The 15,877-nt window shown below is 44.4% G+C and overlaps 1 protein-coding gene across 1 annotated transcript in view; it reads right to left on the reverse strand.

The window, feature by feature from the left end:
* The window catches only part of LOC134662825 (fat-like cadherin-related tumor suppressor homolog), a 61,107-nt gene that overhangs the window by 37,644 nt on the left and 7,586 nt on the right, over window positions 1-15,877 (reverse strand). Inside the window, exons 7-23 of the mRNA XM_063519149.1 lie at window positions 15,090-15,300; window positions 14,515-14,726; window positions 13,675-13,938; window positions 12,999-13,203; window positions 12,133-12,272; window positions 10,803-11,062; window positions 10,112-10,350; window positions 9,137-9,329; window positions 8,445-8,664; window positions 7,943-8,263; window positions 7,381-7,597; window positions 6,647-6,954; window positions 6,168-6,261; window positions 5,900-6,081; window positions 4,916-5,083; window positions 3,427-3,631; window positions 752-775 (exon numbers count right to left, since the gene is read on the reverse strand). Of these exons, the coding sequence (XP_063375219.1) occupies window positions 752-775; window positions 3,427-3,631; window positions 4,916-5,083; window positions 5,900-6,081; window positions 6,168-6,261; window positions 6,647-6,954; window positions 7,381-7,597; window positions 7,943-8,263; window positions 8,445-8,664; window positions 9,137-9,329; window positions 10,112-10,350; window positions 10,803-11,062; window positions 12,133-12,272; window positions 12,999-13,203; window positions 13,675-13,938; window positions 14,515-14,726; window positions 15,090-15,300 (3,463 nt within the window). The remainder of the gene's footprint in view (window positions 1-751; window positions 776-3,426; window positions 3,632-4,915; window positions 5,084-5,899; window positions 6,082-6,167; window positions 6,262-6,646; window positions 6,955-7,380; window positions 7,598-7,942; window positions 8,264-8,444; window positions 8,665-9,136; window positions 9,330-10,111; window positions 10,351-10,802; window positions 11,063-12,132; window positions 12,273-12,998; window positions 13,204-13,674; window positions 13,939-14,514; window positions 14,727-15,089; window positions 15,301-15,877) is intronic.

Consider the following 15,877-nt stretch of genomic DNA (forward strand, 5'->3'; position numbering starts at 1 on the left):
CGCTCCGAGCGTGCACGCCTTAGGCCCACTAGCACCATCCCGCTAACCCGGGGTTAAGCTGTTAAACCGTTAACCCCAGTGTCAAATTGTACTGGTAACCGCGGTAAGTCCTGGTTTAACCGGTTAACCTCGGGTTAGTGGAATGGTGCAAGTGGGCCTTAGAGCGTTTTCACATTGTCCGATCCGATATCGGACGTGGGATCCTATATACATGCGCGTATACTTAGTCAAGCTCGGGCGCTCGGATCGGGCAATGTGAAAACGTACTTCGCTGACGCCGATCGCCATTCATTTGTTTTATGCGATGTATGGCAGTTGGTGTCCTCAGCGTTGAGGGTGCACGCTCGGAAAGCACGTTTTAGAGAATGCATTATATGACGAGTCCCGGGAATTCCCGGTTCCGGGACTGATTTACTAATAACCAGTACCGGTATACCCTAGTGCGTTTGGTAGCCTATAGGCGCTAGGCCTACATCACCGATATGAATAAAATTAGATGCGCGCTTAAAGCGTGTAGCTGATACGCGCTAGCCACGACATTGCGTGACTGGCTAAGGCTAAGACGACAACCATAGGTTGGAGCGAGACACAGCGATCGGACCTTTCGTTCCCACCTATGGTTTTCGCCGAAGCCAGTCGCGCAATGTCGTGGCCAGGCTGTTAGTGCGACAAATTCGGCCATTTTTTAATGAACATTGAAGGATATTGCGGTGACAAAGGCGGGGGTGGGAGGGGTGGGGATAGTACTCACATGGGTTATTGCCTCTGTCGGGTGCTGTGGGACAAAACCAACCGTTAGTCGCGCTCTACTGCCTAGTTACGCATCTATGCACCTTATTTATTTTGACATAAGGTCGAAAATGGTATGTTAGTAAAATGGTTGGTTGGTTAAATAAATAATAATAAATATTGAGGGACATGTTACACAGATCAACCTAGCCCCAAACTAAGCAAAGCTTGTACTATGGGTGCTAGGCGACGATATACATACTTATATAGATAAATACATACTTATATACATAGAAAACACCCATGACTCTGGAACAAATATTAAATGCCCTTACCGGGATTCGAACCCAGGACCATCGGCTTAGCAGGCAGGGTCACTACCCACTAGGCCAGACCGGTCGTCGGTTGTACGGTCTGAATGGATTGAGCGTAAACTGGGTTGTTTCACTAAACGACCACCATTTTTTTACATTCCATTCCAGTGCATAGATACGCAAAGTATGTCGCCCTGTTTTCTTACCGGTCCCCAATATCTATTTTCCATACATGCGAGTTTTATTATACATAATATTTTCTATTAAATCCATTTGAACCCCCTAAATAACTATTCTGTTTGTCATGCGATTGTCAAAAAGACACCCGTTTTTACCGTGTTAACTTTATAAATTAAGGTTTTCATGTTTAATGTTAAGTTAATGTGAAAACAGCGACTGACTTATTAAGAACCTGTTTAGTCGCTCAATACATGCATTCCCATTTCTTTTCAAATCTTATTAGCTTAATCGCTTTTATAAAAAGCTTTACTTTGGCGGTCCCTTTTCGAGGCTAAAATCGCCTTTAAGAGCTCGTGTCGAGTGTACCTATAATCAAAGAGAGGCGCTTCCGAATAATCCAAAAGCGAGTCGACGAGCATATCAGCGGGTAGCAATTTTGGTAGTCTTCTGTAAGGGCTTATTAAGACCTGTTAAGGCTTGATGAGGTTAAGGGCCAGTTGCACCAACCACATTTGACAGACTGATGATCAACGTCAGCCGGCGCGCCCCGGCGTTTTAGATGAAACTTTCCATACATAAACATTTAGCGAACTCTTTATCGATACGAACAGTTTGGTGCAACCGACCTTTAATAAGACTTAAATGGACATACCTGTGTCGAAGTGTATTTCCGACCGCGTCGTCCCAGAAGCGTCTGGAGGGCGTCGGAGCGGCGAGCGAGCGATCTCGGACGTAGTAATACGTCCTACACTACTTCGTGAGGCTTTAGAGATTAAAGTACCTGTGTCGAAGTGTATTTCAAACAGCGGTGCTCCAGAACCGTCCGTAGGCGGATCAACGAGCGAGTATATGAGCGGGCGCTGTAGCGGGGAGCGAGCGACTAAAGGCCCGCTAACTGCGGCTCTTTACTTTAATAAAAGTAGTACTTTGATCACCTACCTGTGTCAAAATGTATTTCAAGGAGCGGAGCTCCAGAACTGTCCGTAGGTGGATCAACGAGCGAGTATATGAGCGGGCGCTGTAGCGGGGAGCGAGCGACTAAAGGCCCGCTAACTGCGTCTCTTTACTTTATTAATAGTAGTACTTTGATCACCTACCTGTGTCAAAATGTATTTCAAAGAGCGGTGCTTCAGAACTGTCCGTAGGTGGATCAACGAGCGAGTATATGAGCGGGCGTTGTAGCGGGGAGCGAGCGACTAAAGGCCCGCTAACTGCGTCTCTTTACTTTAATAATAGTAGTACTTTGATCACCTACCTGTGTCAAAATGTATTTCAAAGAGCGGTGCTCCAGAACTGTCCGTAGGTGGATCAACGAGCGAGTATATGAGCGGGCGTTGTAGCGGGGAGCGAGCGACTAAAGGCCCGCTAACTGCGGCTCTTTACTTTAATAATAGTAGTACTTTGATCACCTACCTGTGTCAAAATGTATTTCAAAGAGCGGTGCTTCAGAACTGTCCGTAGGTGGATCAACGAGCGAGTATATGAGCGGGCGCTGTAGCGGCGAGCGAGCGACTAAAGGCCCGCTAACTGCGTCTCTTTACTTTAATAATAGTAGTACTTTGATCACCTACCTGTGTCAAAATGTATTTCAAAGAGCGGTGCTCCAGAACCGTCCGTAGGCGGATCAACGAGCGAGTATATGAGCGGGCGCTGTAGCGGGGAGCGAGCGACTAAAGGCCCGCTAACTGCGGCTCTTTACTTTAATAAAAGTAGTACTTTGATCACCTACCTGTGTCAAAATGTATTTCAAGGAGCGGAGCTCCAGAACTGTCCGTAGGTGGATCAACGAGCGAGTATATGAGCGGGCGCTGTAGCGGGGAGCGAGCGACTAAAGGCCCGCTAACTGCGTCTCTTTACTTTAATAATAGTAGTACTTTGATCACCTACCTGTGTCAAAATGTATTTCAAAGAGCGGTGCTCCAGAACCGTCCGTAGGCGGATCAACGAGCGAGTATATGAGCGGGCGCTGTAGCGGGGAGCGAGCGACTAAAGGCCCGCTAACTGCGGCTCTTTACTTTAATAAAAGTAGTACTTTGATCACCTACCTGTGTCAAAATGTATTTCAAGGAGCGGAGCTCCAGAACTGTCCGTAGGTGGATCAACGAGCGAGTATATGAGCGGGCGCTGTAGCGGGGAGCGAGCGACTAAAGGCCCGCTAACTGCGTCTCTTTACTTTAATAATAGTAGTACTTTGATCACCTACCTGTGTCAAAATGTATTTCAAACAGCGGTGCTTCAGAACCGTCCGTAGGCGGATCAACAAGCGAGTATATGAGCGGGCGCTGTAGCGGCGAGCGAGCGATGAGCGGGCCGGCGAGCGGGACGCCCGGTGGGGCGTCTTCACGCGCTTCCCGGACGTAGTGTGCGGCGTCCCAGCGCGGGGCGGCGCCGCCCGCCCACACGCGGACCTGCGGGGCGGAATCATGTGTTATATATACAACTAGCGCCCCGCCCCGACTTCGCGCGGGTTAACAAATTATACATAAACCTTCCTCTTGAATCACTCTATCTATTTAAAACGCAACCGTAGCCTTTGCGTAGTTTTAAAGATCTTAAGCATACATAGGGACAGATAGCGGGAAGCGACTTTGTTTTATACTATGTAGTGATAATATCACAAGTCAATAGGGTATTACACAGTTTTTTATGAATGGTATCAGTCGATCAGGTTTTTTTGAGGATCAAATGTCTGTTTAGGACCCATTGTCTTAAAGCAATGCAAAAGTAACAAATGATGGTCAAAGTCAGACTTTACTGACTCGCACTTTACTGACGAAACGCTTCATAGAAAATGGCAATACATCATGACGTCACCATGTAACGCCGTTTCAATGTATGGAATACAAGGAAGTTGCCCTTTTTTTCGGTGATATGTTGCGTTTACCATGTGTATTGTTGCTATACAATATTTTTTTAAATTAAATTTAAGGAAACGAATGGTACCATTATTTTTTTCCTATTTGGAAGTTAAACTTTTTTTTTAAACATTAAGGTCTTTTATGTTATTATTATTCCCATACATTTCTTGTTTCAAATGTATTGTGATAAATAGCTCATTTTCTATCTATTTAACTAGTGGCTCTGTGAGCTGTAGACCTCGCGAGCAGAGCTTAAAACTGAATAAATGGCAAAAATATTTATTAAAATATAGGTATAGTACATGTAATATAAACAAAAAATTAAAAACTACATAAAGCTACAAACAAAAATTAAACGATTACGCTTAACCCGCGCTTGATAAATAAAAAATACGAAATTTTTAATTTTTTCAAAATAAAAAAATAAAATTTGGCCATTTAATCTATAACCATATCTCAAAAAGAAAAAACTCTTATGATACCGATACGACTATTTGTGTAGGCGGGAGCTATCACGACTCCGCCATTTTGAAAAAATTCCAAAAACCGGATCGACAAAAAATTTTTATTTAGTCATAGAATTCGGTCACAAAATTTCACGAAAATCGGTTAAAAATTGCGACCTGTAGAGGAGAACATCCGGACATACAAAAGCAAAATGCCCGAGTCAAAACGTAGACCTTCGCTACGCTTCGGTCAACTAGATTTACTTATAAAATTCAACATGTATCAACAACCCTGTTATGTTGGTGAAAAAAATAGCATATTGTAAAGATGTGGAAGCAAGCACGGTGAAGGGTCTAGCCTAGAAGGTCTACCGAAATGTTTAGTTACCGTAAGCGTGGCCTCAGCCCCGCATGGCGGTGAGCCTCCGTCGAACGCAGCTATGACTAGTTCATATACGGAGGCGTGCGCGTCGAGGGTCTGCTTTAGAGTGACTTGACCGGTTCTACGGTCTACGCGGAAGAGCTCGCCGTGACCGCGTTTCATCTCGTATCGGACCTGGAAATAATATGCTGTTTAATGTACTGGAAAAACATTGCTAAACTTAAAATAGGAACACCCCTGGTTGAGCCTAAGACGTCAAAAATCTTTATCTTTACCTTTGGCTAAAATTACTACATTGTCGACTGAAACAGGGTCAGTTCAGGACCTAATTTATGATAGTAACACCTTGTAAACTATCGCTAATAACTCATGTTTTGATTTTTATTACACTTTAAAGTTTATTCTAAGACGCAATGTATTGCAAATTTTGTTATGTTTAAAGCGTGACAAGCAACGTCAAACACACTGATGTCAGCGTACATTGAAGGCAATATTTATTTTGTATGAAAAAGAGGAAGTCTAAAGGATTCATAATTTTTAAAAGTTGCTGAACAAATGTTGGTCAGTTTGAGGAGTACAGCCTTTAGTTTAATTTATTGCTCCTGTTACAGAAAGCATCCTGTATACACCTGTACAGCTGATTCAACACGGAATGTTATCGACTACGTCACGCTCACGGCTCGGACGTCCGTGCCTCGAATCAGTCTCGACAAAGTACCTCGCCGTTGTCAACGTCTCGTTAATGGCTCGGTCCATATCGGCTAAGTGTGTTGTAGTGAGACGGAGATAGGAGCTAGAGTAAGACAGAGAGTGTCGGAGTACCTCGCCGTTGTCGTTAGCGTCTCTATCATCAGCGCGGACGGTGAACACGGGTGCTTGCGGCTCGGTGCCGGTCGGCACGGCGGCGGCGTACGGGCGGCCGACGAACAAGGGCAGTTGTGGTGTGACGGAGATAACAGTTAGAGTAAGACAGAGATAGTGTCAGAGTACCTCGCCATTGTCATTAGCGTCTCTATCATCAGCGCGGACGGTGAACACGGGCGCTTGCGGCTCGGCGCCGGCCGGCACGGCGGCGGCGTACGGACGGCCGACAAACACGGGGCAGTTGTCGTTCACGTCCGTCACGGATACGGCGAGACGGGCTAGGGCTATGCGGGCGTCTGCTCCGGTACCTAAAAATAAAGATTTATTCATATTAATTTATGGGAAACTGACACATGATAAAAATTACGAGATTACGCCAGGCAAATGATAATACCACTTCGAGCTTGTATGAGAAGCACATATGAGTCCCGTTCTTCTCGGTCGAGTGCCAGCCCTGTGCTGCGTACTGCTCCCGATGTAACACCAATCTAAAACAAGAACGCAATATAATTACCCTTTTGTTCATAATTTTTTTGACATATCTATTAAATTTTGTCTCTTCCTGTCAACTCAAAATAACATGTTAAATTACAGATTGACAGAAGTCTTATGAACGCTTCTAACTGGAAATGTAATGAAAGCAGTTACTTGTCTTTACGTTCTTAAAACAAGTTAAGGTGACATTTGAATTGTCACTGTTGCACCGTTTATGCTCCTCAAATTCCTTAACTGGGTTGAGTACAGAAAATTCAACGTGTTCATTCAGTGTCACACTGAGCACGGACAAGAATACCTCAGTTGCTGGTCTTCTCATAAATTTAACTGACCAAATTTAACCTTATTTCAAGAAAATGGCCGGTTTATACGACTCACCTCAAAACCTTCAACCGGGTTTAGTATAGAGAACTCAACGTGTTCATTCAGTGCCGCTCCGAGTACGGACAGTACCGCTACCGTTGCCGGCCGCGTACTGTTCTCCGCTACAGCCCCGTAATACTCCGGCTGAGCGAACGCTAATCCGGCCGGTTCTGCCGGATGCGCGCGTACGGTTAGCCGTGCCGTGCCGGACCAGCGGCCGTCCGACGCACGGACGCGGAGACGGGCGAGGTCGGGTAGTAAGTCGGGTTGGGATACGGTTACCAAGCCGGTTGGGGAGACCGTGAACGCGCCGGCTGCGTCGCCTGTAAATATAACAAATAATGAGAAATACAAATCGAATTTAAACTGTTGTGAGACATACTAACGTTGAATAATTTTATTTTATTTTTATTTTATTTTATTTTAAACCGTAAAATTATTCAGACAAATACAAATCATACGAAAAATTGATGCAAAGCAATTTGACCCACATTGATCTGTAGTAACACACGTTTGATACTAAGTCGCTACGAGACAAATTGAGTTAGCATCACACGTGTGACACTAGGGCGCTCCACGGGTTAGCAGTAAAAATTAAAAAAATCATATATAATCGGGACATTGCTTAATACTGTGCAACGGTTTGGAGTTTGATAAATAAATAAATAATAATCTTTTAAATTTATTAATGTGCCCTAGAGATCTTATGTAGCTATAAGAATAAATCACCAAGCAAAAGCAAATAATACCTTCAATAATATCATATTTCAGCGTCCCATTCGTCGGCAGATCTGCATCCGTAGCCTTCAACGCTTGTACCAAAACGCCGGCCGCCGTCGGAAGCAATACGGTGGCGTCGTACGACGATCGTTCGAAAACCGGAGCGCAGTCGTTAACGTCTTCGACGTCTACGATTACTGTTGCCGTGCTGTCGGACGGGAGGCGCGGAGAGCCCATGTCCATCACCTAATGTTAATTTGACACGTTAATACTTTTTTCGGCAAAATATGGACTATCGCAATCTTCTTAGTGCTAGGCGAAATGTTTATCGACGATACTAAAATTACCGTACATTATGTGAGATGTATAGTTGCTATATTTTTCGTACCGATAGCGACATGAGGGAAATGATACTCACTACCGTGTTTGCAATTGTGTCACTGTTCGTCTTTCACCCCAGCTTTCCTGTCGACGCCTATGTAAGATGATGACACACAGGTCGCATCATGAATTTTTCCATTGCCACAACTTTTATTTTTGGAAATTCGACAACAGCTCATTTCTTAACTGAAAATTTAATTTTATATTTACCTTGACAGTAAATTCGTGTCTCTTCGCCGTTTCATAATCCAAAGGCGCTTTAATAAGCAGCGCGCCCGTCGTCGGATGGACTGCAAACAACGCCGCCGCGGCCGGCTGTAATATCTCAAACGCCCTCTGCTGGTGCGCCGGAGAGTCCGCGTCGGCGGTCGCGAGCACGAGCGGCGCGTCGGCGTCGGCGCGCGACACTAACGCGCCGCGTGACGCCGACTCCGATACGCGTCCGTGGTAACGCCGGGAGATGAGGACGGGAGGGAATTCGTTGCGGTCCAGTACGTGTACGGCGACGTGGGCGATTGCTGAGCCCCCACCCTGTATAAAAGAATACGTATTTGGTTTTTGAAGCCCATGAATACCAGCGTAATTTTTGAGCGCTTTTAAGTCCTTGAGTAACAGGGATTCAATTTTACTAGCCAGAAAATGACCTTGCGGCGTTTGCGTCCGTAGTAAAAAAACATACTATTGCAAACACTGTAAAAGTGAAAAACCATACCATTGCGAACACTGTAACAGTGAGATTGTAGAAGCTTGTCTCTTCGTAATCTAACTCTGCAGCAGTGGCCAATAACCCAGCGGCCGGGTTTAAGGCGAAGCGTCCCTCGCCGCCTTGTAGGGAGTATCGTAGGGCTGCGCCGCGGGCTTCAATGGCGCCTAGGACTACGCCGGGAGGCTCGTTCTCGGCTACTTCGAATACGTATGAGTCTGTTACCAACCTGAAACAAAAAGGTGATTAATTCAAAGACCTGTAAAATGTCATGTATTCGTTACAGATACGTACATTCATTCTGAAATTCTACAGCTATGTACAAAGAGATAAGGAACCACTGAATATTTTATAACTAACGATTGATAATAAAAAATAAATCATTTGAATATCCTGGTCACGGCACCAAAATGTAACACTTTATATAGTATTTTTAAAACTCAATGGGTACGCTGACAGAATGTCATTAGTTCATTACAATACAATTTTGCTAAATTAATAAAATTTTGTGGTATAAGGAAACTAGCGACCCGCCCCGGCTTCGCACGGGTGACAAATTATACATAAACCTTCCTCTTGAATCACTCTATCTATTAAACCGCATCAAAACCCGTTGCGTAGTTTTAAAGATCTAAGCATACATAGGGACAGACAGCGGGAAGCGACTCTGTTTTATACAATGTAGTGATGTAGGAACGTACTGTGGCGGCGCCACGTCGGGCTCGACGATGGTGATGTGCAGCGGCAGCGTGTTGGCGCGCGCGTGCGGCGGCGGGTTGGCGGCGCGCACGGCCAGCGTGTACTCGCGCGGCGCGGGCGGCGCGGGCAGCGCGCACGACAGGTACACGTCGCCGAGCGAGGGGTCCACGGTGAATAGGCCTGCGTCGCCACCGGCTAGAGGGAATGGGAATATTAACAACATCCATATATGTACAAAAAGAACACTTTTGTAACACAACTTTGGGAACAAATCAAATTATTTTGTTCAATATTTTGATTTGTGTTTTTTATGTAGTCACAGTACTAAGTATATATAAATAATAAACTGGACATATATTTCAGTTACATTTGTAACACTTATTCGAGTATTTAATCACCTTCTGGCTGATATTAAGGCTCTTGATGATAACCGATTCAGGATGAGATTGAAAACTGGCTTCTAGATAAATATTTTCTTAGTTTTAGAGAATTTTATAAACATTTATGGGAACGATATTATCTTTGCACGTTATTTAAGTTTAGTTCATAAGTTAATTCAGCATTGCATACCCGAAACAGATACTAAACCTTGTATTAGGATTACCATCTACAAATGTGCACAGTATTCCAATAAATCGTTCTTATTCTTATTCTAAACATAATCATAAATAACAGTCAGCAGCAAAAGTAGCTAAACAGACGAAATATTCAAAATGTTCTGTTTAGATCTTTATCGTTTAGATCAGCGGTCGGCAACCTTAAGCAACCAAGGGCCACATAGTAGTTAACGAAGATGACGCGGGCCGTACTTTGTTAATATTTATGACTTTATCAGACATTGTCGTTTGTCAATATTACATACAAAATAGCCAGGGAGGCTCGCGGGCCGCAAGTGACAGGTTCACGGGCCGTAGGTTGCCGACCGCTGGTTTAGATATTAAGATCCTGATCCTAGTATCTGTTAAAAACAAACTTACCTAGCGAGTATTCTATCCTTGCCGCATCACCCGCATCTCTATCCGCTGCCCTCAGCGCCGCTACTAACGTCCCAACAGCAGCATTCCTCGGTAACCTCGCCTCCGCCAATCGTCTCCGCCATTCTGGGGCGTGTTCATCATCATCGTGTACGCGTATTGTGACGCGGGCGAAAGCGCGGGACGCGCGAGGGGCCTGATCGCGCGCCCAGACGGTTAGCTCGTGAATGTGGGCTGTTTCTCTGTGGATTAGAGTCTAATTTTAACCAAAATTGTTGTTCCGGGTACGAGAACAATGGAAAGGTTAAGTTGACCACTTAGGTTTGATTTTCTTCTACGCTGACATCGACTACTGCCGACAATTCGTTTACTAGTGCCCACGCCAATTACTGGGATTAGTTGCCAAGCGGACCCCAGGCTTCCATGAGCCGTGGCAAAATGCCGGGATAACGCGAGGAAGATGATGACTACTGCCGACAATGGTTGGACCAACACGTAGGTATACTACAGTTTGCGATTGAAACAAAAATTTTAGGAAAGGAAATAAGACTTTGTATTACGATATTTGCAATTTTTTCGAGGTTGATTATCTTCTAAGTAGGCTAAAGTAGCAAATATTTATTTCAGTTAAATCAACTTTAAGAAACAAACAGAGCATATGACATAGATGATTAAACCTGGTTTATAACATTACCTGTCTAATAGTTGAGCTAATTCCAAAACCCCCGTAAGTTCGTGAACTCTGAACAGCCTCGCGGAAGCCGGCGCGCGCGCTGCGAGCAGTCCGTATAGCAGTCTCTCTCCCTCCTTCTCGTGTTCTCTTTCCCCCGTATGGGCACGCAAGGCGGCTAGCGCCTCGCCCGCACGCGCGGATTCGGACACGTCGACGGTGTATTCTTCGCGGGAGAAGGTCACGCCAGCTTCGTTTGCGTCGTTGATTACTGTGATGTTTACCTGAGAACAACAAAGTGGGTCAAATACATTTCAGAAAAAACGTCACATCTGTGGACTACTGTGGAGTAGGTACTGAAAAAAAAAACAACGGGTTGCACTCAGGGAGTGCCGGCAGAAGTGAAAACTCAATGACTAGTGCAAAATGCACTATGTATAATTGAGGTTAACGCCATCTAGCGTTAGCGTTAATTACTTGAAACCCCTAAGCACATCACTGTTAGTACTCGAGTTATATTAATACCAGTTAGAGCGAAACTCAGTACATGGCATTTAAATCAATAAAGAAAAACTCAATGACAATACATGAAAAACTGTTAAGGTGGAGGTTCGGGCCGCGACAGAGACAAGCGACCGAGACAGAAGACCGCGACCGTCACTTGACGATAGGCAACATATAAGCGACAGTTCGCGGCGAGACAGTGACAGGAGACAGAAAGACGCGTTTCTGTCTCCTGTCTCTGTCTCGCCGCGAACTGTCGCTTATAATTATGTTGCCTATCGTCAAGTGACGGTCGCGGTCTTCTGTCTCGGTCGCTTGTCTCTGTCGCGGCCCGAACCTCCACCTTTACATGTAATGTCATTGAGTTTTTCTTTATTGATTTAAATGCCATCTAAATCTTACGGTCACGTGATCGTCTTACGCTGTCTCGAGTTTAACATTTTTTAGAAGTTTTCACTTCAAAAAAATGTAAGGGTGCAGTGTGCAGTCTAAAAATTGTCTTTTGATTCTCTTAACTTTGCGATGTCTACATGAAAGACATGAACTAGTTAAGTAGGTATACAATAAAATGTGTATGTCCCAAGTATAATAAGTATATGTATCAACTGTTGCTAAATAGAAGATATTATACAAAATAATGTAAAGTGCAAAAGCACTACTTTACGATACAATAGTGAATTTATTGTAGAGGTAGGAAATAGGTGGATACTTCCAATGTTTGCTTGCTATATAAGGGAAAAGAGAACCGAGCAAAAGCTGGTAAAAGAGTGGTAAAAGCGAATGAACCCTCCAAAACGCCTCAAGGTATTTGCTCCTCCTCAAAGCAGTGAAAATATAATACAATACTTACAATAACTGTGGCAGTGTTAGTCCCATCGCTAGCAGATACGGTGAGCGCATAACGATCTCGTCGTTCGTGTAGTAATCGTTTCGTTAGAACCAGCGAGCCGTCCTCACGGCCCACTAGGAACTCGTTCCATTCGTCGCCATCTGTGGAAAAAGGCGTCATTTATAATTTACATATTAAATGGTTTCAATGAAATCGTCATCTAACTTTTGTGTTATAAATCACCAGAAGCAACTTAGACATAACAGTATTTTTGAAAAAAAATAAGTCTATTCAGGTGACGAATCACGAAACAAGTCACACAAAATGGCGATTGTGTCTAAACGCCTCGCTTCAAATGTCGAGCGAATCCATAGTTCAACCCAAATTTATGGAGTAGGGGCGCCAAAGATTACCTATTTAATATGCCCAAATGGCCAGGTCAATCACCCTAGATCTTGTTTTTTAGGGTTCCGTACCCAAAGGGTAAAAACGGGACCCTATTACTAAGACTCCGCTGTCCGTCCGTCCGTCCGTCCGTCTGTCACCAGGCTGTATCTCACGAACCGTGATAGCTAGACAGTTGAAATTTTCACAGATGATGTATTTCTGTTGCCGCTATAACAACAAATACTAAAAACAGAATAAAATAAAGATTTAAGTGGGGCTCCCATACAACAAACGTGATTTTTGACCGAAGTTAAGCAACGTCGGGCGGGGTCAATACTTGGATGGGTGACCGTTTTTTTGCTTGTTTTGCTCTATTTTTTGTTGATGGTGCGGAACCCTCCGTGCGCGAGGCCGACTCACACTTGGCCGGTTTTTGTTATCATTGTAAATTACAATAATAGTGCCATTTAACATATGCTGAACCAAAACATCCAACTTACCAACAATATCGTAATAAACCCGGTCCCCATCCGGATCGGTCGCCTGCAGAACATGCAACAGGAAGCCAGGGGCGTCCAACTCCGCGACCTGCAGGGGAGATGGGGCCGAGAGTACGGGCGCTCCGCCCCCGCCCCGCGGGGCTCCGCGGACGGATACTCGGGCCACGCCGCAGCGGGCTGGGGTGCCGCCGTCGCATGCGCGGACCTGTGGATAATGTAAATCGTGAACTTTTTGTGATATGTATATGCTAACTTCTGTGTACAGTTTTTTTTGCGTTAGAAAAAGACTACGCGATCTTGACTTGTCTTTTAAATGAAAAACGCTTTTTAAAAATCAGTACCTAACTATTACTTATGAACGCAAAATAATGTAAAAAATCGTATATTCATAATTGTTACCTACATATTTGCCGTATTTTCAAGTGTTTTTCAATAAAAAGACCTTTTTTCTAATTCTAAAAAAACGAACTATATAAAAAAAACCTGTAAAACCGAATGCAGTAATAGTTAAGAAGTTGTTAAATCAACCTGAACACGCTCTTGCCGAACAAGCTATCTAACAGTGCCGTTGGCGCCGTAGTCGTCGTCCAGTGCCGCGACGGTAGCGACGTAAGTGCCAGTGGAATCTATCCTCGTTCAATATTACTACAGGTAAAATACAGAAAAATCTGCTCACCGTAATATCGAAAGCGTCATGTCTTCTAAGCACCCTAGTAGCGAAGATCTTTCCGGATTTAGCTTGCACTCTCAACACGCCGCGCGCCGCCCCCCTCGCCCGCCAGCTGTATCTAACAGTGCCATTGGCGCCGTAATCGTCGTCCAGCGCCGCGACGGTAGCGACGTAAGCGCCGGTCGAGTCGTTATCCTCGTCCCAGGCCGGACGCGCGCCGGAACCGTCGTCCTCGTCGTCGCTGTCCCATTCGGCGCTGCTGCCTTCACCCTGAATTAGAAAAGAAAACATTTATTTTAAGAATTGGTAAGTTCGGACTAATTTAATTTTTCTTAGATAGAGGGATAGAAATTTGCCTGTTTTAGACTTTTTGCATCTACAAGTAAATGTTCCTAAAGATAAACATAAAATAGACGACAGTTCTTTCTCTGCGAATACACCAGGACACCAGAAGGACACAAGTAACATTATCAATTTAACAGATTACCTCAGCCGCTCTCATAGAATCTCTGCGTTAACTCTGATCGTTAACGTGTAACAACGTCACTAGAACGCGGTTTAGGTACTTTGTCACACTTCACACATATTTAAACGTCTATATCTCCAACATGAGGAATATCCTCCTAAGGCCTAAGGTCCTACCTATGCCACCTATTCAGTTCGATGTAATTTAATCCATGTTCAATTGGAACAGAGTCGTATTTGCTGTTTCATTCAATTTTAAAACAACGCAAAATCAACTCTATTTCCTAGAGTTTAGGTTCAAATTTCAGTGGCAGATTTTGGATGTTTCGTTTGTATGGCTGGGTCTTCGAAGGCTACTTATATAGATTTAATTATTCCTACCTCTTCAGCCTGGTCAGCTTGCATAGCCGCAGCCGCTGGTACTCTGATCTCGTAGAAACGCTGCGTAAACGCCGGTGCGTGATCGTTCACATCCAATAACGTGACAAGGACACGGACGGTTGTTGCCAGCTCTCCGTCTGAACAGGACACTTCCAGCGCGTGCCGGGGAGTCGCTTCACGGTCGAGCGTGCGGCCAGTTGTTACGATCTCGCCTGCGAAAAACGAAACTTAAATTAACACCTGATTTCAGAAAAAAAGCATTCTTCTGGGCCAGAGGATATTGCTTCCCAATCTCAATGAAGTTAAATAAGAATTTATCGAAATAAGTATATACTTATTTCGATAAATTCTTATTTAATTTCATCCAGCTATCATTTCATTTCCAGCTATATAGCTGGATGAAGAATCTCATCTTAGCAGGCAGATTGAGGTATGATTTTCGATTAAAAAGGAAATTTACAATGACATCGCCTCTTTCTCGCCACCTCAATGATGCACCAAAAACTGCAGACGTGAACCGAATGTCAACATAAAACTGAAGTCGTCTTCCTATCGGAATTTGTCTTAATTCATACCTGTATGTTCATCAATAGAGAACAGCCCATCCGGATTGCCAGCGACGATCGTATACGTTATATTAGACGGAGTCGGCGTGTCGTCGGCGTCGTCGGCGTGAACGACGGCCACTCGTGTACCGGCGACGCAGTGTTCGGGTACGGATGAGGCGTACGAAGCGCGTTCAGGCCACGGCGCCATGTCGTTCACGTTTTCTACCTCGATGTAGACCTGCAATATCACAAATTTTCGGTTCACTATCGGGTGTATAATACCGAAAAACTTATGCTGTTCAATCATCAGATCATCACCTCTGACAGCAAAGGAAGCCATTGTTAGGGTTCCGTACCTCAAAAGGAAAAAAAAACGGAACACTTATAGGAACACTCGTGCGTCTGTCTGTCTGACTATCCCCCCCTCCCCCTGTTTATCTCCGAAACGAATGTGTTTAAAATTTTTAAAAAAATACACAAAATAGTTCTTTACCCATACATGACAGGAAAACCTATTATAAATGTGCAGTCAAGCGTGAGTCGGACTTAATGTACGGAACCCTTGGAACGCGAGTTCGATTCGCACTTGGCCGGTTTTTTCTACTCTGCACCACTGTATCTTTCTGACGATTGGGTTTCGAAATGAGCCCGCTCGAATTTACTGAATTTACTCTGTCAATTTGACAAAGAATCAAAACTTGATTAGGGTCTATGTTCTACGGGTAGGACGCCGGTCGTCAGAAGTATAGGTTACCTATACTAGTATACTAACTAGTTTATGAGACCCTTTCCATCTCGGTCAGTAGATTACAAAT

Source organism: Cydia amplana, chromosome 3 (genome assembly GCF_948474715.1).
Source record: "Cydia amplana chromosome 3, ilCydAmpl1.1, whole genome shotgun sequence".
Classification (NCBI taxonomy): domain Eukaryota; kingdom Metazoa; phylum Arthropoda; class Insecta; order Lepidoptera; family Tortricidae; genus Cydia; species Cydia amplana.